The sequence below is a fragment of the Poecilia mexicana genome, unplaced genomic scaffold (genome assembly GCF_051168715.1).
Source record: "Poecilia mexicana isolate PSO_F unplaced genomic scaffold, ASM5116871v1 scaffold_14, whole genome shotgun sequence".
Classification (NCBI taxonomy): domain Eukaryota; kingdom Metazoa; phylum Chordata; class Actinopteri; order Cyprinodontiformes; family Poeciliidae; genus Poecilia; species Poecilia mexicana.
Window position 1 is genome coordinate 17,077,907 of NW_028263383.1, and position 22,652 is coordinate 17,100,558.

Sequence of the window (22,652 nt, forward strand, 5' to 3'; positions counted from 1 at the left end):
TCTCACTCCACCTTACAGATATAGCATGTTTGTGTTCAAACATTTAAAGCAGTAGCAAAACATTTTTAGTGAAGGTGACGTCCATCTATGTAGACCAAAGGTAATTTTCTGCACTTGCACATGGATCTATATTTAATAATTGGACAGTGTGAGATAATATTTTGCACATTAAGCATTTCTTCAAAGTGAACCACTTTGTTGTTTTTAAGCCCAAAATGCATCTGCGTAGAAAAGAAAATGCCTAACACCTGGTTCAAAAAAGTTGCACGTCTTGTTTGGGTTTGACTGATTTGATTGGCTATAATCCTACACACCGCGTAGTAATGACGTTAATTTACAAAGACGAATGATGTGGCAAAAATCAAAGGGCGAATAGAAAAAAATAGTTCCACTTTTGCGTCTATAATCGCATACTAAAGCAATAAAGTCCAACTTTTCTGCTTTTAGATTTTAACACAACGATGTTTACTGTGGATAAGTAAAAATATAATTTAAAATATTATTTAGTTAGAGCATAATGCACTTTTTAAAGAAGTGTGACACGGTATTCATCCGCCTCGTCGACTGCACTTTCATTTCCGGGATGTTTTCTCTGCTGACCAACCTCCATCGCCATTGCAGGTCCAGGGAGTCGGTGTAGTGGCAGTCGGTAATTAGCCGGGGAAACACCTCAACCGAAAGCTGACGGGACGAATGAAAAGTATCCTCACACCGGCAACACACTCTGCGGAAGGTTTTGAATCATTTGAGAAGTGGGTTTTAGAGTAGAGCCTCCCTGGCTGTCCGGCTAGGACCTGTGAGAAGCAGCAGCCTTAGTTTGTTAGCATTAGAAGAAATCGGAGGAGGGTGACAGGGGAACCGCCATGGCTCAGATCCTTCCTATTCGCTTTCAGGAGCATCTACAGGTACGTGGAGAAACTAATGAATGACATGCTTGTTTAGCGAAGTTTGTCTGTCTTTATCCCCTATAACGTGATAAACTGTGGTTTCAGAGACTTTCTGAACTGAAGTTTGAGATTGCTAGCAGGCTAAGGTAGCTTTCGAGAGCTATGCTAACTAGCTTGACAGGGTGGATGACGTTTATCTGAACTAGCATCTAGCAAGCTTGCTAACACACCGAGTAGACGCACTTGCTCTTAATTCAACCAAGAGTCTCTGATATAACGGCATAACTCTTTAAAAAATTTAATTGTGACAGTTTCAAACTTTTCTCCAAAGTTTTTTTTCGACGACTTATACGTCCTTGACGGCATTATTGGATGGCAGCAATGGTTAGAGTACACACAGATGTAATTTTTAGCTGTCAATCATAAATCTTTTCCAGTGTTATAGACCTAGGTGTTGCATAATTATTTTATGATCTTAATTAACATAATTAGCTGCACGTTTGCTTGTGTTAAACACTGTGAAGGCGGGGAAGGTAAAATCTAAGTGAACTCATTTTTACTCGAGTAATTTTATTCGAAAGAGTCGTGGTTCAGAAGCATATTATCATGGCCAGTTGTAGAATGGGTCATGTGGTATCGGACTATTCAAGTCAGGTGTATTGTCCATGTTGGCTGAGGCCGGTGGACCCACCGAGCCTTTTGAGTCAAACCGCTTAAAAAAAATCAGTGAAACAAACTACCATGTCGGGTTTACTCGAAGTAAAAAGTAGCTACATTTCTTTGTGGTTCTGAAGTTTCTTGTGAGGTTAATCATATCTCCTGTTTTAAAAGGCCACACCTTTACCATCACCTGATTATAGCAAGTTGTCGGTAAAGGTATCAAAATAAGGCAGCAATATGCTGTTTTTCTAGATTTAAAACATTAGGAATTAAAGTTTTTCAATCAAGATTAATGGGTACTGCATCTACTTGTTAAACTAGTTTTACACTTCAGCTTTATAGAATCAGAATGGGGAGCTGTCAGCTGAAGTATGAACTTGAACTACACAAACATTATATAGGCACTGCAACCCCCTTCACTGTCTGTACATCATTGACCCTTGAGAAAAGGTCAAGGTTAGGCACAGCCCCTCTTTAAAAAAAACAAACATTTGTCATCCCTTCTTTCCACAAAAAACTGATGCAGATGATGATTCCCATGGGAAGTTTAGGATAAATTACTGTTGCTTTTCAGTGCATTTGCATGTTACATATGTTGGGGCTTGCTTAAATAGTAACTGAAATGTCTTCCTAAAAACAAGTGAAGTGTAAAGTATTCATCTTAGCTATTATCACAGCTTTTGATGAGTTAATATGTGGGCCTGTCACAGGAGGCTTTATGGAGGCTGGGCTTCACAAAGCTGTGCAGAGAGCTTTTGTATTCAGTTACAATGGGGGGGAAAAAAATTCTAGAATAATTTTTCACTTGTTTAAAAAGCACTTTGATTGCAGGAGGGGAGATGAACATAAAATTACTTTACAGATTAATCTGCAGCACTGCTCTGATGCTGCTTTCCTCTTGAATTGTTCTGTTTTGGAAACCATCAATTTTGATTTCCTTTCAGATTAAGATAACAATACTTTCTCATGAAACTGAAAGTTGCTTAGTTATATTTTTCCTCCCGATTTGAATCGTAAATAGTTCATTCATTGCCTTTTGCTACTTCCCAGTTGGTTTGTGATTTTCTTACACTTTCCCTGATTATCATGTTTGTGTCTCAAAGCATTTTCTCGTGACAAATCGGCTCCCAGGAGATCATTGGTAGTCATCACTAATGCATGATATGCATATGCTATTTCATACATGTTTCAAAACTTTCATTTTAGCTGGGGTTGCTGTGAAAGGAAAAGTGTCCTCAAATGTCCACTACCCTTTTTTTTTTTTTTTTTTTTTTTGTCTGAATTTTTAGTAATGTTAAAGATGGTTCTCATTATTTTAAGTATTTTTGCATGTTGGTTTGTTAGGAGATACAGTTGGTTAACCCTTTATTTCACCAGGCAAAACACTTAATTTCTTGTCTGAAAATGTTAAAACACTGAAAAGGAACAAAAAACAACTTTGTTTTGCAGAATACATTCATTTTGCAAAACTATTAAATACTATATTTTTTGTCAAAAATGGCATGTTTAATGGTATTTAAAAATAAGGATATGTACTGAAACTGAGTAATCCCACTTGAAAGTAGCTGTTTGATCCTCTTAATGTATGTAAATGCACAGTATGCAGACAGGAATATTTCTGGTAACTTTCTTTTATAATTTTTGGATTTAAAATGCAGTGATGCTTATCTGCATAAATCTATTAACAGAATATTACTATTTTTCTTGCATCTGATTTCAAGGTACTGAATATGAACTTCACTGTGGACTTAAAGTTTATTTTTTAAAAAAAATAATTGAGAAGTGAGTTTGAACAGTTAAATATCACTTTGAAACTTGAAGAAATTTCTGTGTCCTTATTGGTGAAGTCCTGGAGAAAGGAATCATCTTTACTTGAAGAGATTTAATGAGAAATAATAAGCATCTCATGTTAACATTTCGGAGTGTTTGGAGCTCACTGGTATATTGAGATAAATGCTGATTTCTTAGCTTTAGCACAGAAAGTCTCAGTCAGCAAAAACTGTTCTTTGGCGACTCTCTATCTCCCGTTTCCTGCCGTCTGTTACTCTCCTTCAAACTCGGCAAGCATGTGCCTATTGTCATCCGGCCAACATGCATAGCTTGCACTTTTATAAATCATCCATTTTTATATATTATATGCCAGATTGAAGTTAAAGACGTTTAATTGGTGGGGTGTCGTTTTAATTGGTATCTTTTAGCTTTATGCTGCTCACAAGACTTTTTTTTTTTTTTTCCCCCATTGTTATCCTAGTGGTAAGAAAAGTTACCTGTAATGTTGCACATGTTGGATCTTTCATTGAGTAGTGTTTAATTTTTTTACAAGGTTGTGCAGGACAGGATTATTTGTAGGTAAAAGGTTGGGATAGAAAGATACTTAACATTAGGAAAATTAAGAGAAGTGTTCAATGAGTGTTTACAGCCACCAAGGACAGCATGGAGTCTATATGAAGTTAGGACCGGTTTTTAAGTGTTGTTCCCTCTGTTTTGTTCTCAAATCTCTACAAACAGTAGTTTATTCCCATTTTGTCATGGGAACAAAATGGCCATTGCAAAAAAAATTCCCATATTCCAAGCATTTACTCAGCAGGATTTGAAAAGTTGGGTTTCCTATTCAAGAGAAAACAACAATATGTTTTTGTGTCAGGAAGAGACAAATCTGTCCAGTTCCCACATTAAAAAAGCCTATAATTACAAGTTGCATTAACATTACTTTTCTGTGCTTAAATCAGAGTTTATAAGTATACACAGTAATTTGTTTACAAAAGTTGTTTTTTATTTCCACACAAGTAGACAACACGAGTTCACAAGTATGTTTGTCTGAAAATCTAACCTGCTGCTTGAACTTCTTTATATTTAAGCCACTGGGAGATCTGCTAGTTTGTTGTACCAAGTGTTTATAATGTCCCATTACAAATGTCAGCGTTGCACTTTGAACAATGCTTGTAAATGACCAGCTGATAACTCGTGACAGGCTGAGGATGCTGATTTGCTGAACACTTGACATTCTTCAGGACTTGCCTAAATGTTGTTGGAGATAAAGGAAATGGCTCTTTTCAAGCCACCTCTCTGAAAAAACTGACCTGAAGTGGAGTTTAAAGCACGTGTTTTCCTTCCTACTTGTCACCTGACTTCATCTGACACTAAAGGTAGCTCTTTACTCTTGTGTCTGGCTGGTCACGTCCCCTCAACAGCTCACCATAGAGAAGGCATTACTATGCAGCTTTTTCTTTCTTTTTTTTTTTTCTAGCTTCTGAGTCCCTAGCTTCCTGTTGTAGTACATTGCACTGAACTGCTGCAAGCCACATAGTGTATCCTTTCCTGCCCTTCCTTGAACTTTACATGTTTGAAACATTAACAAAGCTCTTTTATGCTGAGCAGTACTGTCATAAGTATCACAATTAAGTCGTGTGTATATATAGAATCTCAACTCCAGTTTCAAAGAGATCTTCAGTAGTGGCTGATTTCATCTTGTTACAGTTGCCAATTTAAACTCTTTAGTGTCTTATACTAGGTTAATGAGTATTCCTTGTAGAGTAAGTAGATCATTACCTTCATTTGGCTATTTTCTTCAGACTGCCAACATTTGCTCATTAATCATATTCTGTAAGACATTCAGCAGAAGGGTGATTTCTCTTCCTAAAACAAAAGTATAAAATATCAAAAACAAAATGGCCTATATCATCATATCATCCAAGATCTGAATGAACAGCTGACACGCCTCTGTAGAACATGCAAGCTTCTCATCTTTTTACACTTTGTCTTCACTGACCCAAGTTGAAATTCACTGATACTGTAAATAGCTGGGGTGCACCGGACTGAATTTAAATTTTTTTGACAATTGGCTGATTTGAAACCGCTTCTATCCACATATCTTATCTACCGTCGCAAAGGTCTGAAAATCAGCCACTGTCCTTTCACTGCCATGAAAGGTTTGACTGACTGATCCGGCCAGCAGGTCACGTCTCCATTTGCCCAGTTAACAGTAGGGCTGCACCGACTGAGCAAAAGACAGTGGTCGATTCTTAGACCTTTACCAAACTAGATAAGATTGGCTTCATATGTAAAAATCAGCCGATCACCGATCTCCCAAAATTAAGGAAATCGGCACATATAAATCGGCCGGGCGATAAATCGGTGCACCCCTAGTTAACAGTAGTCGCTAGGGGTGCACCAATTGCAGTTCTCTGGCTGAACTCTGATTATCACCCTTGCAAAAGCCAGATCTGCTGATTCTGATTTTGGCTGATTTTTATTTAGTTTTTGGGGATCTGAAATATTGCTAAATATAGCAAGAAAGCCTCTGAGTTGGCTACAGTGGAGTGACTTTGTTGCTATAAATTCAGACTCTTTTGATGTTGGCTATAAAAAAAAAGTCTGTCAACTAAAATGGGAATCAGCAGGTCAGGCTTTGCAAATGGTGCAACTTTAGTTTTTGGTGTTGGGACTTTCACTCAGAAATTAGTTGTTGCCATCCTGTAATCCAGGATGTCTGACTGATTTTCCAGATGCTCTTATTGCCTGATGACGGTGTGAGACTTTCTATGAACTTGAACTAGTCTGATGCATGACTGCAGGAGAAAATTTGTTCTATTGCTAATATTTCACCGTTTTGTTATTTCAGCTCCCATCTTGTTGTGGTACACAAGGTTTTCTTTTTTTCTTTTACAGTGTATCTAACATGGAGGGTAGGAATGTTTGAATAGTTAGCCGCTGTAAATTTTCCCTGATAACAGGAGGAAGTGCACAGACCGTTTTCATTTCCTTATCCAGAAGTTTTCTTAAACTGATTTTTTTATTGCTGGATCATAGATATTTAAAAAAGTTAGGCAGCTTTTTTTTTTTTTTTTTTCTTTTTAATACCGACATGTTTCTGCTTAAAGTGATCAGCTGGGACCTTTGAAAGTCCCAGCTGAAAGTTGGAACTTTAACTCGGTCTCTGACCCCGTTGACAGGACTCTACATGGTTTATTGGCTCCTGGAAAAAAAATGCAAATTTCAAGTGTAACACTTGAGTTTTTTAAAAAGAAAGAAATGCATCAAGCTAATTCTTCAGTTGGGAACAACCTTTTAAAATTTAGTCTAACCTGGTTGATTACAAACAAATACAAGATTTGAACTTTTCTTCAGTAAATGGAAAGGAAGTGAGCTAATGGTATCACATCTACAAACTCTTCCATGTGAAAACACCAGCGGAAGCGAATGAGTTCATTCAAAACTTTGAGTGGAATAAAATTCATCTAAAACGGCTTAAGCTTAAACTTTTAATAAGGAACTGTTCCTTTATGAAACCTGGGTGAGATGATGGATGGTTTCACAAGTTTGAAGTTATCAAAACAACTTTTGATGCAAGAAGAAGGTAATTATCTTTTGTCTATAATATAGGATGGCTTTGTCACTTTACTGAAATATGAAATCCTATTGTGGAATGTTTTTTTTTATTTTTTTATTTTTTTTTTATTTTTTTAAATACCATTATTTTGAAAGGAAATTCTTAACAGATGTAGTAAAGAGTCAAATCTATGACCCTGTACACATGGTGAGACTGTCAATGCAGAAGTAAGTCTTAGGAGTCATCGGGATGCTCTGTTTACCTACGATAAAAAAATTTGCTTTGAGTCATTCTGCTGTGAAACTGAATAGTGCAAGAAATAATCTAGGTTTACCAGAAAGCCCAGAAATGGCCTTAAATCTTTTGCCCCTGTAAGCAGAGAGGCATCAGGTCCTCTTTATGAAGTTTGTCATTTGCCTTTATCCACATCCCTGATCCTACACTACTTGTGTATTACTCATTAACCTCAGGTTCTCCTTTTTCTGTCTCGTCTTCCCCAGTGATTTGCACACTTGGCTACTTGTGAACATGCCTCAAGCTGCTGCACAGATTTTATGCACATTTTCTTCTGTTTTGCTAGATGTTATTGAACCAGCTTGTGTGTTCTAAAGCATCTCATTTCAGTTTCTTTAATCACAAATGTCAATAAATTGGATGCATACATAGAATTTCTGAACATTGATGGAACATAAAGCAAATGGAAGTTAAAAGGCAGGAATACTTTGATACAAATGGGCAAGGGTGAATTTAAATGTGTATTGCTCTGTGCACACATGGCAAAAAACGGATGCTAATGGTACCCAATCATGGTGATGGTACTTGGTGGAGTTATTTTTGTCTCTTGTGGGGTTTAAAAACTTATTGTACAACTATGGCATCCCAAGTTTAGTTCATTTTCAGACATTTCTTGGGTAATTGCCAGCTTCTCGTCAACACTTGTGCAAGGCTAGTTGCTCTTGTTTTAATCTGTTTATTGAGCAATTCTTAGTTGTTTCAATTATTGTCTTGAGTCGCTGCACCTGAGCTAGAAACGACTGCGGCAAGGCAGAGACAGGCCAGACTGGCTGACTAAATGGTTTTCCACATTAGCTGAAGCGCCACAGGTTTGACCTGCTTTCACCCAAATTCCTGTTGATTGAAGTCACGGCTGTTTTCGACCACAGCGGTTCACCAAATGTTTTCGTAGGAAGCCAGTCCACTAGACTAAACCCTGGTCTTGTCGGATTCCCATCTGTGCATTATTTTCCCAATCATTGTGATGGTACCGTCCTGGCCTTTCCTGTTTTACAAGTGCTTTTCTTTGTGAATGAACTTCCTGCTAAACTCAACTAGAATTTTTTTTTATTTTGTAGCAGTCTGGACTTTGATCACATTGGTGTTGAATGCATTTGGTTTAAAAAGAGGGGAGAGGAAAACTCTGCTTCAGAATATTTCTGTTCATATCTGCTTGTACCGCTGTGGGTTGGCGAACTGCAGCGTCACTGAGAAAACCAGGTTACACTCTGAAAGAATGTGGGTGGGGCAGGGCTGTGGGAAGGGTGTATCCCGTCATTGATAAACGTCGTCACCATTTCGTTGAGCAGTTCCTGGAAAAGTGCCTGCCTGTTGACTAGCTTTGAATGATAGCAGCTTGCCAACTGTAATACAAATGCCAATTTCAATTTGGCAAATTGGAGTTAAATGGCTTCAGCCCCAGAATTTCCTCCCAAAAAGGATTCCTGTGGCCTTTATAAATACTATTACCAGAAATTATACTTTTTTCCCCAAATGCTGCAAAGAATGAACCATTCCTGTAATTCTTTTCCAAACACGCATCCGTTAGGTACTCGGAGAAGTTGTACGAATGCGGTGTTACTCATTGGTTGCACAACGAGAGGAAGTTGCAACAACACAACCTGCTATATGGGAAGTGTTTTCTGGTGGTTTCATTTCCTCTTGATTTGAAATCATAATATCGATGTCATAAACAGTCGGTTCATTGGAAAAGGAAGAAAGCATGAGTAGTGGCTGAACTTGTGCATGGTTTTGTGGTGCATCGTAGGGCTGCAGAGTAGACTTGTTACAACATCCTCATGTTGGTCCTTAATGTTGCAACATCCTTAATGGGGAAAAAACTGTTTGCAATGCAGTATTTATGATCGTTGAATTCAAAGTTTCCTGCCTAATATTCTTTGTGTGTTCGATGAAGACTCGGTTCGGATGTTCACAGCCGGTGGTGGTGGAAGCAACAGAGACGGAAAGCATTGCAATGAGATGAGACGGCGAGAAGTGAGGGAAAATGTGTTGGTCGCAAAAGCTATTGCAATATTTCACAGTAAAATGGCAAACCACACATTAATCTATTAGCACTTGAGCATACTTGTTTTATCATTTAGTGCACACCTTTCTGTTCTGGTCTGCCTCACAGGTACTGCTTTTTTTGTGAGGCAAACAGAAATCCTCCTTATCAAACATTCAGATTCTTTTAAAGGAGAGATCAAGAAAGCAGCGTCAAGGATTTGCTTTGCAATATAATAAACACAGTAGGGCTGAAACGATTAATTGAAATTGTCAGCTAATTAATCAATCGTTAACTGGTGTGTACAGACTCCAAAAAAAGGAAATTTGTTGAGAAAAAATGCCTTCTTTCAGAGCAGTAATTGAGCCAAAACTGTACAATATAAATGCATTGTTGCATTCCATTGTCTTTGTTTTACCCAAAACTCCTCAGTTGGCTTTACCTGGTTCAAAGTCACTAAAAGAGTGTCATGTTGCATTTTAGGCAATAAATATTTTTATGTAAAAGTTTTGTTTATTTGCATCTTTAATGTTGTATAAAAAAGGGCTCAAGTTAAAACTTTTAAACAAAAAAATCTAATAAAATAGTTAGTTGCAGCCTTTTTCTAAAAAAACAAAACGTGGCAATAGATTGGTTATCTATGCTCTAAATTAAAATAAGTCAAAAATAAAGTCTTGACGTGTTTTACTCAAGCCTTCAGTTATAGGTTCTCATTTTTTTTTTCTTCCCCAAAAACAGTGTCCTCTATTATTGTGACTTAAACGGTATAATGGAGGATTATAGATCATAACATCTGTAATATTTTGCAGAAGCACATTGTGTGTGTGGAGCTGAGTTGTCTAGAGAAATTTCCTAACCTACTATTGAGCATTTTTGTTCAGTCTTGTGACTTTTCCTTTTCTGCCCCAGCTCCAAAATTTGGGAATCAATCCAGCCAACATAGGCTTCAGCACCCTGACCATGGAGTCTGACAAATTCATCTGCATCCGGGAGAAAGTGGGGGAGCAGGCCCAGGTTGTGATCATTGACATGGCCGACCCCAATACTCCGATCCGGAGGCCCATCTCAGCCGACAGCGCCATCATGAACCCCGCCAGTAAGGTCATCGCACTTAAAGGTACGGCGCTTGTAAATATGCAGATCTCTGCTGCTTTAGAGAGACACGTTCTGCCAGGATTTAAGGATGGATTTCTAATGTTGCTATTTTTTTTTTAAACTGCATTAAAACTTATGTTGAATGTGAAGTTATTGGTTTTATGTTTTCAGAGCATGTTTAGTTTATTCATTGAGCTCTGTACACATGCAGCTACTTCAGTTTTCTGTCATTAAATATGGTTTATTGGCCATTGTTTTTTTTAAAAACACTAAACATTTCTCATGAAGACTAAATTAGCATATTTTGTTTTTGTCCAGCTGCTATGATTGCTTTGACTTTTTTTGTTTTGTCTTTTTGTATGTTCATTTTTTTTCTTACTGCTTTCTTATGTTTGCAGACGGTGAGTTGAAATTTCAATACTTACTGTGGAAGAGAAATCCTGTTTAAAGACAAGTAATTCTGAGCAAACCAAACCTGTCTAATATATTTTTAAATATTAAAGCACAAATGCCATTGGAGGACATTTCTGCCAATTTTTAAACCTTTAATCCAGGTTTGCTCATTGTCTGTCACCTTCAGCAAAAATTATTTGTAAACAGGATTTAGCTTTCACAGCCTTACAGCTTGCTGGCATTCCATCATTTTTATATTCAAAATGATTTAGAACATGTTCATGTGGTATTATGGGTAAGAATTTCATTTTAATCCACGTTTCCATTTGAAATCTGCGTGCTTATCCATCTGAAATTGAAATGACGCATACTTGTTTTCACTCGTCTTCCAGCTGTGCTTAATGTTTTTAACTGAGTTCAGATGCTTTTGTGTATTCCTTTTATAATTTTTCTAATATATTGACTCAAATTTGCTTTTAAGTTGAACAGACTTTAGATGTTGGATACTTCTCTGGGATTGCCATATCTTGCTAAGTTTTTTGTTGGCGGTTATGAACAGTGATGCTGTCCTATAACATTTGATTCAATTTATTTAAAAAAAAATTTGATTCTGTGTTCAGATCTAGACTTTTTCTTTATCAAGCAATTTAAATCGCAATATTCAAGCCAAAAAACCCTGATCTGTAGTTTTATTTCTGGTGATGAGCGTTGTGTAGAGACTAAAGCACAGCGGGCCCAAGGACCAGGATTGCGACTTTTGTGTGTGTGGTTTAGTCTTTAGAAGAGGGGGAAAATAAATCCAAGTCTGACTTAAGAGATCAAACCACAAAGAAAACTGGAAATTGGCATCACCCTGGACGAGCCCAAATACTGCATTTCTAATTGTAACTAGTGTTTAATATGGAATTTATTATGGCTGTGGTAAAATGTAAGAATTTCAAGATAAAAATTAAGAGAATCTGACATTTTTTAAAAGAATAGAATTAAAGTCCTTAATTCCAGGTTTTCCCCTGGTGCTTTATAAGCCTGGCGGGCCACCAGGCTTTACTTGTACCCCCACCAGGCTAGCATTGCTTATTTTTAAAAGTCTTTTTAAAATGTTTTCATTTTTTAAGGCTTTGTAGTGAGCCTTTTTTCATTCAGTGTCATCAACGGAAAGAAAAAAGGCAGGAAGAGACGATAAAGCCGATAATTAAAATGAGGTCGATGAGTTTAATTTATTTAAGTGATGGTTTCAAATTTCCTGTCTACTTTAAACTTTTTTTTTTAACTCGAATAAAACGGGTCGCTGGTTGAATGACTCCTCTGGTGCCCAGCCACCAGGCTTGGCAAGTTTTCTGGGGGAAACCTTGAATTCTGTTTTCAATTTCAGACCTTAAATACTTGTATACACCTACAATTTCATGACCTGTACTTCTGATTTGAGTTATTTTATAAAAAATAACTCAACTACAGAGCACAACACAGGAAAGCAATGGTGCCCTGTTAACATGTAGCTCAGACATCCAGCCGTCTCGGCAAACCTTCAGAGCTGTGCTTCATAAACTGGCAAATTATGTTAAGACGATTAAAATTGGAATGTTTCTGCTTTATTATTCACCACCAGTTCCCATAGTGGTTTGTCTTTTAATAACAGGGATTTCAGTAGTTGGCTTAAAGCAGTCATCAATAAAGGAAATGAATCCAAATGCTTACTACAGAAAGGTTGGGTAGCCTAGGTGTGTAGGGAAACGTTATACATCCTTACTTGGATTATTTGTCTTAAACTGAAATGTGTTGCAAGTCATTTATTTGTATAATTTTCTGCACATACCCTACCATGACATTTTCAAATTTACAATGGATAAAACAAATTACCTTTGTCATGTAGTAAAAAAAAAGTCAAACCGTTGTGTACCATTTAGAGGGAGGACTCTGACACATTATGTGAAGTTTACTGAAAATATAGGGGATAATTAAGTAAATTAACACTAAACAATACATGCAGTACATAGGATCAGTTTCTAAGCCCCCTCGCTGTGTCAATCTAGTAAAGACCCTTCTTTCTTTCAGTCTGTTGCCTTCTCTTCAGTGTATCATTTTCATGCGATGCAGTGTGAGCCCTAACCTGTTAATTTAACTACACTTGACGGATTAACGCAATGCGTGTGCACGGGTGCAACTACTCATGATCCCGTTAATGCTTGCTCTCTAAAATGCGGCTGCCTAATCAAGCGGTCCATTCGACAGAACATTTATTCTGATTCTACGGCTTTGTGATGACGAGGTGATCTCGATGGCTGTGAAAATGCATTTGAGTATTTAATAAGCAAACAAATGTCACATTGCTTTTATAAAAAATGAAGCTTAAGCTCACTAAATTAATCCCAACTAATATAACACACAGAATGCAGGTGAGTGAACCTTTTGTATATAACATTTTAATGTCTAGTTCAGTTTCATAAAAATGATTCGGCATTAGGTACTTATCAGTTTTTTTTTCTTCACTTAAGGTACAAAACTTTTTTTAAAAAGCTTTTTGTCTTTCTGCTGTTGCATATTTTTCTTGGTGACGGCTTTTTCACGTAATCACAATTACTTCAGTTACTGAGAATGAGTCGCACTTCTGGCCAGTTTACTGATTAGTTGATTTCTTATATCAGAACTTTGTCAGCCAGCAGTGCATCTTAAACATTGGGTTACTTAACTTAATCCCTGGTTCTTTGATAACAGAGTGAGGTGTTTCACAACATGGTGAAACACTGAGCAAAGTTAGAAAACTTTTGAAAACAAGGATAAAATATGGTAAATTTAGGTAAAATATGATTTTTTTCTGACATCTTGTAGTAGAGATTCCTTAATTAGAATTGAAGCATGCATTTTCTTTCAATATAAATTTGATTTGCATATTTGCTATCAGTGTAGCTTCTTTTGGAAGAAGTCAAATATTTACCCCCCCATTTCATCCTTTTTTTTTTTTTTTCCAATGCTCTTCTTGCTTGATTAGGCGGTTTCCTACTGCAGCATGTTTGGTATCCCCCTGTCTATCACTCCTGCCATCCTTACTCGAGTGCTTCAAATTAAAATTTGGTGTTCCTTTTGCAATAAATCCAAAATGTGTGGAGTGACCGTGGAAACGCATCGGAAACTCTAACGTTCTTTGGACCTGGCTCCTGCTTTTATCCTCTTCTCTGTAGCGGCCAAAACCCTTCAGATCTTTAACATCGAGATGAAGAGCAAGATGAAGGCACACACCATGACAGACGACGTGACTTTCTGGAAGTGGATCTCTCTGAACACGGTTGCTCTTGTGACTGACACCGCTGTTTACCACTGGAGCATGGAGGGCGACTCTCAGCCTGTCAAAGTTTTTGATCGCCACTCCAGCCTGGCAGGCTGCCAGATCATCAACTACCGCACCGACGCCAAGCAGAAATGGCTCCTCCTCATTGGTATCTCAGCTCAGGTAATGTAACGGAGCGAGCATATGTTTTCCACGCTCCTTCAAGAGGGGGATGGGAGGGGCGCCGATTTATGTTTTCACATCCACCTGAATAATGTGTAGTTGCGCCACTGGGCCCAGGCACATTGTCACAATACCTAATCAATATCAGGACCAATACAGATATTAACATCTGATTGGTGCATCTCCAGTCAAAATGCATTTGAATGGATGTTAAAGGCACAAAAATTGCTCAATTGAATTAAAGTTGTGATCTGAAGAAAAAATAAATCCCTGCAAAACACACAAGCTTGTCTAATTTAATGCTATTTGTACAATATGTGCAAAATAAAATTTAGAAATGTCCACAAGGCATGTCCATTTTGCGTTTTTATCATCACATTAGATGTTTACCTAAATGTGTTTGATTATACTCTTTTGTTTTTTTGTTTTGTTCTGCAGCAAAACAGAGTGGTGGGAGCAATGCAGCTGTACTCCGTTGAAAGAAAAGTTTCTCAGCCCATCGAAGGTCATGCTGCCAGCTTTGCCCAGTTCAAGATTGAAGGAAACGCAGAAGAGTCAACTTTGTTCTGCTTTGCTGTGAGAGGCCAGGCTGGAGGAAAGGTGATCATTTGCTCATGTCTTATGTGGGAGAAAGGAATCAATGAAACGATAAATCTCAAGATTTTTATTTTTCCCTTGCTTGTCCTAGCTGCACATCATTGAGGTGGGAACCCCACCAACTGGTAATCAGCCATTTCCAAAGAAAGCAGTGGATGTCTTCTTTCCTCCTGAAGCACAGAATGACTTTCCCGTCGCCATGCAGGTGTGTTTCATTAAGAACGGCAAAACAACCATTACTTGACATGCCAGTTTCTGGTACAAATTCTTTTTTTTTTTTTCCTGCTGTTTTTTGTTTCATTGGAAGGGAGATGGTTTAATTTAGCTTTTTTTTTTGCAGATAAGTGCAAAGCACAATGTGGTTTTCCTCATTACCAAATACGGCTACATCCACCTGTACGACCTGGAGACTGGAACCTGCATCTACATGAACCGCATCAGTGGGGAGACCATCTTCGTCACGGCGCCACATGATGCCACCTCAGGCATTATCGGGGTCAACCGAAAGGGACAGGTAAACTTACCCACCGGTGACTGTCGTATTGATGTTGACCCAGAACACGGACGCTCGGTCATATTAACGTGACTGTATATTTTTGCTGACGACTACCTACTGTTCATTATAATCTACCAAACAATATATCATACACCCTTCATTTAATTTGCGGTGACATGAATGAATGTTTGAAACGTCAAACATCGTGTTGTGGCATGGGCCTCTGAAAGAAGCTCCTGCTTTGTTTACCATCATGAGGCAAGCTCAGACGCTGCCAGGAGGCGCTCTAAATAATCCATGAGCTAGTGTTTCACACACAGGGAGTGGGGAGGGTTGGATGTTGCCGTGTGTGTAAAGCAGAACCAGCGAGGAGAACTGGATCCAGCCAGCTGATTAATAATGTTCCATTCAGGCCACACACCACATGAATAATTGAGCGGAGGGAGGAAAGTTGATCTGAGTTGTGGCAGACATGCCTGCATGTAGGGGCAGTCGTGTGTGTGTGTGTGCGTGTGCGCGCGCGTGTGTGCTCGAGTCATGTGGACATGCACGGAGGCTGTGATCCGATAGGAAATAGGCCACTGCTTTGGCCTCTAGTGCTAACAGATGCATTGGTTAGCTTAGCAACAAAATCTGGTAATCTGATGTATTTAATGCAACGCTGCAGTGTTACATTCAATCTATAAGACTTACATTTAAGTGTCTTACTCATTCCTCATGCTCTTTTATTTTACACATTAAGTCAGATTTGTTAGTACTGCTGGGAAAAGAATGAATAATAATAGATTATGAGAAATTGTTTTGCCAATTGAAGTTGGAAATCTTTATTACTGCTTTTCTTCCTGTATTTGACAGAGTTCCAAAGTTTTAGCCAGCTCAGGAGTAACCGGTGTTTTTGAGATCTACCCCAAGAGAAAATCAGTAATTTAAGCACCAGAAGCCCAGATAAATCCCAGACTGCTATAAAATCATGTGAAAAAGAATTGTGGTGAAAAGCAATAAAAATGCAGTCAGTGAAAGAAAATTTGAAATCATGAATAAGCTTCATATTAATGTTCGGCATCGAGCGCCCTCAGCCTTTCCTTCAGCCTCCTTATTGATTTTTCCACCTCAGAATCTCTGCTGTTTTTCTTGCCCCTCTTTGCTTTCATTATATTTCTGCTTTACCACCTGTGTCTGTCTTGTGCACTTGATACTACTGCTCATGTTGCATTTGATACTTGCTGCTCTGTTTATGTTCACTCTAGTATCTGTATTTTTTCCTTTACATCTGATCAGTGGGGTATTCTTGTCTGACTGTTCCCAGACTAACATTAGCTCCTGTTCAATCTCCTCAACCCCTTTGTTCCTGCTCCTTTAATTTGACCTTTTCTTTCAGTTGCCTGGCCACTCCCAAAAAACAAATTTAGATCAGCTAATTGTTCCTGGTGATTTACAGCACAGCTTATAGAGGAAAGGAAACTGAGGTTTAAAGCTAAACAAAAGTTATTCACGTTTCACTTTTTTTTTTTTTTGGTCTGAAGTTTCATTTTTGGTTTTCTTTATGGTAGAGGTATGACCTATGCTAATCACTCCTGAAAACTCCAAAACAGTTTTCTTTAGTTGTGTATTTCAATGGACTTAAAAAAACCCAAATCTTTTGGCCCAGGTGCTGTCTGTCTGCGTGGAAGAAGAAAACATCATTCCATACATCAACAACGTGCTGCAGAATCCAGATCTCGCCCTCCGCCTGGCTGTCCGCAACAACCTGGCTGGAGCTGAGGAGCTCTTTGCACGCAAGTTCAACACTCTGTTTGCTGCTGGCAACTACTCTGAAGCTGCCAAAGTTGCTGCTAATGCACCAAAGGTATTTTTTCTTATTTTTTTATTTTTTCTTAAATTTGGCTGTAATTATTCCAGCGTTTCTTGTGCTAGCCCATTGTTTTCATCTTGAGTTCCCGTCTGATTCCTTTATTTATTTTCCTCTTTCAGGGAATCCTTCGCACACCGGACACCATCCGCCGCTTCCAGAGCGTTCCCACTCAGCCGGGCCAGACCTCCCCTTTGCTGCAGTACTTTGGTATCCTGTTGGACCAGGGCCAGCTCAACAAGTTTGAGTCCCTGGAGCTTTGCAGACCCGTCCTCCAGCAGGGACGAAAGCAGCTTCTGGAGAAGTGGCTGAAGGAAGACAAGGTACTTTAAGCGTTTAGCTCAGCCTGCTCTCACACACAGAGGCGTTTCCTGCCACTTCCTGACTTTTTCTGTTTACACAAACGGCTAGCTTGTTTGCAAATGCATGAGATCATCTGATATTTAAGGAATTCACACACTTCCCTTTAAAATTGAGGCTCCATCCTGGATTCCTGAACAGTAAATAAGTGACTGCTTTGGGATTGAAACGGTTTATCTTTAAATTTATTATCTTAATGGTTTTATTTTTCTCCACATTTCCTCCCTTGCGTTACAATGTTTTACAGAAATCCAATCTAACCTCGTATGTCACTGCTCTTTCCAGTTGGAGTGTTCAGAGGAACTGGGCGATCTGGTGAAGGCCGTGGATCCGACCTTGGCCCTCAGTGTGTATCTGCGGGCGAATGTCCCCAACAAGGTCATTCAGTGCTTTGCAGAGACTGGTCAGTTCCCCAAAATCGTCCTGTATGCCAAAAAGGTACGAAATCTACCTTGGAGTCTAATTAAACCTGATGGATCGAAGTAAGGTTTTATTCTCATTGTATTTAGGGTTTGATTTGATGAGTATTTGTTTTTCGTTTTGAAGGTGGGCTACACCCCGGACTGGATCTTCCTGCTCAGGAACGTGATGCGCATCAACCCAGAGCAAGGCCTGCAGTTTGCACAGATGCTGGTCCAGGATGAAGAGCCATTAGCAGACATCACACAGGTCAGATGGAACCAGTTTTGCTGTTTGCAGACTAACATAATTGATCTTTAATCCTAACTTGCCTATGAAGTAGAGTGTACCATGTAATCAAGTAACGGTGCAGGATGCAGCAGTAGAATTCAGCTATCTTGTAGTATAAAGGAAATGCACAACTTCCTTTACTTCCTACCTCTGCAGAATCTCTGCAACGTAAACACAAACTGCTGACGGAGCGTTCTGTGTTCCCTAAAGTGCTGTACAGGCAGATGAAGAGCTTAGAAATAACTTGGTCATGGATGCTTTACAGTCTTTTATATCCTGTCATAGTATATGTTTGTCTAGATATTCTTTGGACATGCATGCAAAATATTTTCCAGATGAAGACAAAATTATTTTTGTTTCTAAATCTGCTGTTAAAATCAAATCTTGGGTAAACTATTTTGTCTTATGTTCCCTTTAAAATCCTTTATGCAGAGCAGGATTTATTTTTTCTGTTTTAGCTTCTGAATCTCCTTGCTTTGTGAGATACGAAATGAGCTCCAATATTGTCGTGGAAAAAATGAACAGAGTTCTTAGCTGAGTTCATTCAACACATATTTTCATAAAATGTGAAGGTGGGGTGCTTGAAGGTTGACTGTTGAAGTTGATGGGTTTTTAAGATTTATTGTTAGAAATGCAATAGGAATGTTCCCTGAAGTTGATCGTCCTCAGTTTAGTGACTGAGGTTGGCATGCATTTAAAACTTGGTGAAAGTTTAAAGGTTTTTTTGTCTCATTTCAAAGGACTTCCAGCAGTTTGTCCTACTAAACCCAGAGGCACACACTACTTTACAATCTCTGTTGAAATGTTCTCAATGTTTAAATGGATAAAAATGCATTGCCTTGTTTAATTAGTGGTAGTTACATATTTTTATCCATCTGCACTTTTTTTTAAAGATCTCACTGTGTCTGTTTCTGCTCAGATTGTGGACGTTTTCATGGAGTACAACCTGATCCAGCAGTGCACCTCTTTCCTCCTCGACGCTTTAAAGAACAACAGACCGTCAGAAGGGCCGCTGCAGACTCGCCTGCTGGAGATGAACCTCATGCACGCCCCACAGGTGGACCGTTGTTCACATACTTTGCCAAAAAAAGAAATGCTAGACGCATACAAAAATGTTTTTGTTCTAACGTTTCTGTTGTGCTTGTAGGTAGCTGATGCTATCCTGGGTAACCAGATGTTCACACACTATGACCGCGCTCACATCGCCCAGCTGTGTGAGAAGGCTGGTCTTCTTCAAAGGGCTCTGGAGCACTACACAGACCTGTATGACATCAAGCGTGCTGTGGTGCACACACACCTCCTCAACCCTGAGGTAGAATTCTTTATCTTATTTTTTTTTATTTTGTATGAACAAACAAACAAATCCTCTTCTACTCCAGTGGCTGGTGAACTTCTTCGGCTCTCTATCGGTGGAAGATTCAATGGAGTGCCTCAGGGCCATGCTCTCGGCTAACATCCGCCAGAACCTGCAGATCTGCGTCCAGGTGGCATCCAAGTACCATGAACAGCTCTCCACTCAGTCTCTCACTGAGCTCTTCGAGTCCTTCAAGAGCTTCGAAGGTGAGAACCTGGGCTGATGGCATCCTGTAACGTTACCATCTGCACGCCATGATTCACTTAGTAAAATGTTCAATTTCTTTCACTTTCAGATCTTAACCTATTTTAGTGAGTAGTAGTTCCTCTGTTTCATGCAAATCTTTAAAACCTGCCTCCATCAGCTGTAATCGGCATGAGTAGGACAATAGACTCAGTCACACCAGATGAGATCATGGTTGCTCATTTTTATGCTGGTGTCCGATGTATTTGGTGTTTGAAGTCATGGATGCTCTTTATGGACTTGAATTGCCTTTGTGTCCCTCAGGTTTGTTCTACTTCCTGGGCTCCATTGTGAACTTCAGTCAGGATGCCGAAGTCCACTTCAAGTACATCCAAGCTGCCTGCAAGACGGGCCAAATTAAAGAGGTGGAGAGGATCTGCAGAGAGAGCAACTGCTACGACCCGGAGCGCGTCAAGAACTTCCTCAAGGTGAAGTTTTTGTTTCAATTTTATTTGCATCCATTTTTTTTATATATATTGTGCATTAAACAGTCCTGCACACATACGTTACAGCTCCACAGGTTAATGATCAGTGTGAACGAACTGGTTCTAAGCAGTTTGCTTGCATCTCTTCTAAATCTTGATGGTGGTGAATTTTCTTTCTGCTTTTCTGCTTTGAAATAGCAGGACATGTATCAGGTAAACCTTCCTTTCACCCTTCTCCACCGTACAGGATCCCGATTCGTTTTCCTTTCTCCTTGTGCCTCTTCTCTTGAAACATGGAAATGAAACCTGTCTTTGTATGGCGGCGTATATTTGTATACGCCACATTCCATACTATATGAATGCAGTATAAGTTATGTTGTGCTGTAATTGCAGTCGCTTGTAGCTAGCTAGCAACCTGTGCTTTTGAGTTTTTGAAATCTAACACGTTTTAAGCAAAATGGCACAAAAGGTTAAGCCCTGTGCCATCAGGTTGGAGTAGATAGTTATAGGAGTTGTTGTACATGTTGCACCTTACTAAAATCTCCCCCCTCAATTTGTGACGCACAGGAAGCCAAACTCACCGACCAGCTGCCGCTCATCATCGTCTGTGATCGCTTTGACTTTGTCCACGACCTCGTCCTCTACCTGTACAGAAACAACTTGCAGAAATACATCGAGATTTATGTCCAGAAGGTGAGAACCACGGCAGTGACGTTTTACCTGCAGCCACAATCCTTGTTTGAGATGCTCACTGTGGGGTTTGTGTGGCAGGTGAACCCCAGCCGTCTCCCAGTCGTTGTCGGCGGTCTCCTGGACGTGGACTGCTCCGAGGACGTCATCAAGAGTCTGATCCTGGTCGTCAGAGGACAGTTCTCCACGGATGAGCTGGTTGCAGAGGTGGAGAAGAGGAACAGGTGCTCTAACGATGCACTCATTAGTTTTCTTTACTTGACTCTAAAGATGATTAAACTCCATGAAGTTATTAGAAGTGGTTCACTTTTCCTTTTTTTAACCAGGTAAAGCAAAAACTCACACTTGAGTTTTGGGTAGAACATGTGTACAAACAAAGGTGTTTTTAGCTTTAATGTAAAATGTGTATATTCTATATTGCACTCTTGATGTTGTTCTATTTGTCCCAGACTGAAGCTGCTGCTGCCCTGGCTGGAGTCCCGCATCCATGAAGGCTGTGAAGAACCTGCTACCCACAATGCTCTGGCAAAGATCTATATCGACAGCAACAACAACCCGGAACGCTTCCTGCGGGAAAACCCGTTCTATGACAGCCGTGTGGTGGGAAAGTACTGCGAGAAGAGAGACCCTCACCTGGCCTGCGTGGCCTATGAGCGGGGACAGTGCGACCAGGAGCTCATCAATGTGAGGATGCATTTCATTCATTCTTATCCTGTATCCACACCTTTTTTTCCCCCTACATCAGACATAAATACAAAATTTCTTTTCTCCCATCAGGTTTGCAATGAGAACTCTCTGTTCAAGAGCTTGTCTCGCTACCTAGTGAGACGCAAAGACGCTGAGCTGTGGGCCAGCGTGTTGCTGGAGAGCAACCCCTACAGGCGGCCTCTCATCGACCAGGTAGAGTCTGAAGACCTGACAGCAAGGCTTCCTTCCTACCTTCTGCTGGTGCTTCTCTCAGACTCTATTGTTTCTGTCTTCAGGTGGTCCAGACGGCTCTGTCAGAAACCCAGGACCCTGAGGAGGTTTCGGTCACCGTCAAAGCCTTCATGACTGCTGACCTGCCCAACGAGCTCATTGAGCTGCTGGAGAAAATCGTGTTGGACAACTCTGTCTTCAGTGAACACAGGTAGGATGTTCTTCACCTCAAATGTTATCCAGGGTATCCACACATCCTTAGAAATTCATGTATATAAAACTAAGGTCTTGAATTAATTTTAAAATGCAATTTGACCTTAAATACACTTATCACAGGTCCTAAATTTTGTAATGGTGAAACAATTTAAACTCATATTTGATGCAGCTTTTTTTTCCATCAGGAAAGTTTGAGTTGACGTCTTTATTGGGTTATTTAACTCAAAGCATTTCAGGCTACCAGTAACTAGATGCTAATACACCATTGATAGCTAAATAGATTTTTATGTCCACTGTAGAAAAGTGCAAGTTTAGCACCAATTTATCATACTTTGTGCAGTTGTCACAATAAAAGTATTGAATTTCTTCATAGTGGTCTTAAATTTGACTTGGTGAAACCTGCAGAAACCCTGTGATCTCACTGCTTTCAGATTTACTTGACCAAAAAAGTACTAATTGTTTTTTTTGTTTTTTTTTCCCCTCTTTGTTCAGGAATCTGCAGAACCTGCTGATCCTGACCGCAATCAAAGCCGATCACACGCGTGTGATGGAATACATTAGCAGGCTGGACAACTACGACGCTCCTGATATCGCAAACATCGCCATCAGCAATGAGCTTTTCGAGGAGGCGTTCGCCATCTTTAAGAAGTTTGACGTCAACACCTCAGCTGTGCAGGTCCGTGTTCTTCAAATCGCATAAATGTTTATCAACTAAGGGAGGCTTACA

The 22,652-nt window shown here is 39.4% G+C and overlaps 1 protein-coding gene across 1 annotated transcript in view; it reads left to right on the forward strand.

The window, feature by feature from the left end:
- Window positions 1-582: 582 nt before the first annotated feature.
- Window positions 583-22,652, forward strand: part of cltca (clathrin, heavy chain a (Hc)) — a 28,142-nt gene continuing 6,072 nt past the window's right edge. The window contains exons 1-20 of the mRNA XM_014989882.2: window positions 583-905; window positions 10,064-10,271; window positions 13,819-14,087; window positions 14,526-14,687; window positions 14,776-14,889; window positions 15,025-15,198; window positions 16,829-17,026; window positions 17,152-17,352; window positions 17,675-17,827; window positions 17,936-18,058; window positions 18,999-19,136; window positions 19,227-19,391; window positions 19,459-19,639; window positions 19,941-20,104; window positions 20,669-20,794; window positions 20,873-21,015; window positions 21,241-21,475; window positions 21,569-21,691; window positions 21,775-21,920; window positions 22,418-22,601. Of these exons, the coding sequence (XP_014845368.1) occupies window positions 864-905; window positions 10,064-10,271; window positions 13,819-14,087; window positions 14,526-14,687; window positions 14,776-14,889; window positions 15,025-15,198; window positions 16,829-17,026; window positions 17,152-17,352; window positions 17,675-17,827; window positions 17,936-18,058; window positions 18,999-19,136; window positions 19,227-19,391; window positions 19,459-19,639; window positions 19,941-20,104; window positions 20,669-20,794; window positions 20,873-21,015; window positions 21,241-21,475; window positions 21,569-21,691; window positions 21,775-21,920; window positions 22,418-22,601 (3,249 nt within the window). The 5' untranslated portion in view covers window positions 583-863. The remainder of the gene's footprint in view (window positions 906-10,063; window positions 10,272-13,818; window positions 14,088-14,525; window positions 14,688-14,775; window positions 14,890-15,024; window positions 15,199-16,828; window positions 17,027-17,151; window positions 17,353-17,674; window positions 17,828-17,935; window positions 18,059-18,998; window positions 19,137-19,226; window positions 19,392-19,458; window positions 19,640-19,940; window positions 20,105-20,668; window positions 20,795-20,872; window positions 21,016-21,240; window positions 21,476-21,568; window positions 21,692-21,774; window positions 21,921-22,417; window positions 22,602-22,652) is intronic.